This window comes from Alligator sinensis, unplaced genomic scaffold (genome assembly GCF_000455745.1).
Source record: "Alligator sinensis unplaced genomic scaffold, ASM45574v1 scaffold256_1, whole genome shotgun sequence".
In the NCBI taxonomy this organism is placed as follows: domain Eukaryota; kingdom Metazoa; phylum Chordata; order Crocodylia; family Alligatoridae; genus Alligator; species Alligator sinensis.
The window spans coordinates 2103925-2106166 of NW_005842139.1; the positions used below are offsets into that span (position 1 = coordinate 2103925).

Below are 2242 nucleotides of genomic sequence, written 5' to 3' on the forward strand. Positions count from 1 at the left end.
CTGAAAGAAAAAAAATCGCCTTTGCCAAACCCAGTGGAACCTGCTTGCAATGACTTCTCACAGAATACAGATGCTGTCAACAGTTTCAGGGCATTTCAGTGTATAAATCAGTGTGAGCAACAGGAAATCTGCGGGGATTCATTCATGTTTGTTCATACCACAATACAGGCTTTTAATACAGTAAGTGATAAATATCATCTTCTCCAGAATGAGATAACTTAAAATGTGACTGCATTATGGAAGAATTTCACTGACACTGGCTGGTTACTTTGAAATAGCAGCAGTTAGGCATTTTGTGACCGGAATCAAATTACAGTTCCAGGAACACGTTTATTCACCCTAGTTTCTATCTTCGTAAGCCCTTCATACTTGTGCTAAATTCAAAGCCCCACAATCAAATTCTACTGAAGCTGTCTGTAAGAATCTTTAATAGGAGGCACACATCTTGTAGTATAAACCAGTCACGGCTTTCAGGAAACTAATTTTTTTTTCCAGGCCAAGGTGGACTACAGAGAACAACTGAAAAAAAGCATATGAAGTGTTGTGTGTAATAGCAGCCGCCACCGTGACAGAGACCAGAAAATTATCTTAACGCAAAGTATTTCAAAGCCTATGGGAAGCTGAAACATAGTAGAGACCATAGAGAACTGTCCAAAGTACGGTCAGTTGGAATTATTGCAAGCATGTCCAACAGCACTGCATTTTCTTTCACAGACACATTTTGTGGGGGGCCTGCCACTGGAGAAATCTGACCTTTCTAGCAAATTCTGATCATATTTTCACACATCTATATCTTATTAACTGCAAAGTAAATAACTTTTCCTCTCCTTCCCCAACACCATCAGCTAAACATGACTTGAAAAGATAAGGAATGGAACATTGTCCCAGTTGGGACCTTCTAAACTTTACCTAAACAGTTGAACTTCATCCTCCCCAAAAGGCTTGCAGTCATCTGGTCCAAACATGCTGAGATAGGCAGCTTTCATGTAAACGTATGTAGCCTGCAAATACAATCAACGTCATTTGTGCAGTCAAATGTATTCATTGGCTTAGAAATTAATACAAGTGACACTTAAGGAGGACAGCCTGTATTACTTTTGCTTGTAAATGCATTTTTAAAAGGGAGTGGGGAAGAGCAAATTTTGCAATGTCACTTACTGCGATTGGTTTAGCCGTGTTTATATTGTTTTTACTTACGTTCCAGAAACGTGTGTTCAATTCAGTTGTATACTTGTGGAATGTGAATTTTTAATTTGTTTTTTTCAAAAATTCGCACTGAACGACTAATTAGGACGGGCATAAAGCTTTCATTTTAGACAATTAAAAATATTGCGCAGGTAGGGTCAATCACAACTAAGCACAACTCAAATAGGAAGTCCTAAAATACAAGGAATTTACTAAAACTGTGCTGAACAATTTCAAACAACAAATATATTTAATAAGATCAGTGTTTGAAGACAGTTCTGTTAACAGGAAAAAAAAGAAAAACACTGTCTAATAAGTTATTCCTTATAGTTAGACCTATTCAGGAATTTTCCCTTGGAGTCATTTTTAACACAAAATACAGTTCAGAAAATCAAAACGAAATTGCCATTGCAAGCAAAGGAAAAACCAAAGTCATATATGTCATTTCAAGTCAATGTGACCCAAAAAGAAATCCTATGGTTTTTTAACTGACTACAGAACTAGATAGGTGAGTTTAAGAAAGTAAAAAGAAAAATTTGGTTCAAGATCAGTGAAGTTCTTCATTTCAGTTGAACATGTCAAAATGAAATGTCACTGCTCCAGTGGCAATACAGCAGAGGTAACAGTGATAATTATAATTTTAGATGGCATTTGTAATGGAAAGGCATACTTTATGCAAATCCGTGTACTGTGATTGGCTACTGCCCTCAGAATGCCCAGGTCCCTGTGCTCCTAACACACACAACCTGTTCACTTTTGCATTTCATCCTATTATGATTTAATTCATGTCAGTGTTCAAATAACCTTGCAGCATAATTATGACAATGCAAAGGTGTTTCCTCTGAACCCAATAATCTACTATAAGCACCTCAGCTTTCACTAGCAGAGAGCATTAAACCGCTTCTTGAGAGTGATCCCCTAGGAAAGCACCAATGGGACAGACAGTCTGGCCACATTTACCTGTCAGTGTTTCGTTACTGCCTTCCGTGGGGGACTCTGGTGGGAATGGGGTTTCCAAATAAACAGCAGTTCCTCAAGAATTGTACCAACTTCAGCA

The 2242-nt window shown here is 37.9% G+C and overlaps 1 protein-coding gene across 8 annotated transcripts in view; it reads right to left on the bottom strand.

The window, feature by feature from the left end:
- Window positions 1–2242, bottom strand: part of TTC39A (tetratricopeptide repeat domain 39A) — a 122492-nt gene that overhangs the window by 21406 nt on the left and 98844 nt on the right. For all 8 annotated transcript variants that reach the window (XM_025206086.1, XM_006025315.2, XM_006025316.2 and 5 more), the window contains one exon: window positions 910–1001. In XM_025206086.1, coding sequence (XP_025061871.1) covers window positions 910–1001 — 92 coding nt within the window. The remainder of the gene's footprint in view (window positions 1–909; window positions 1002–2242) is intronic.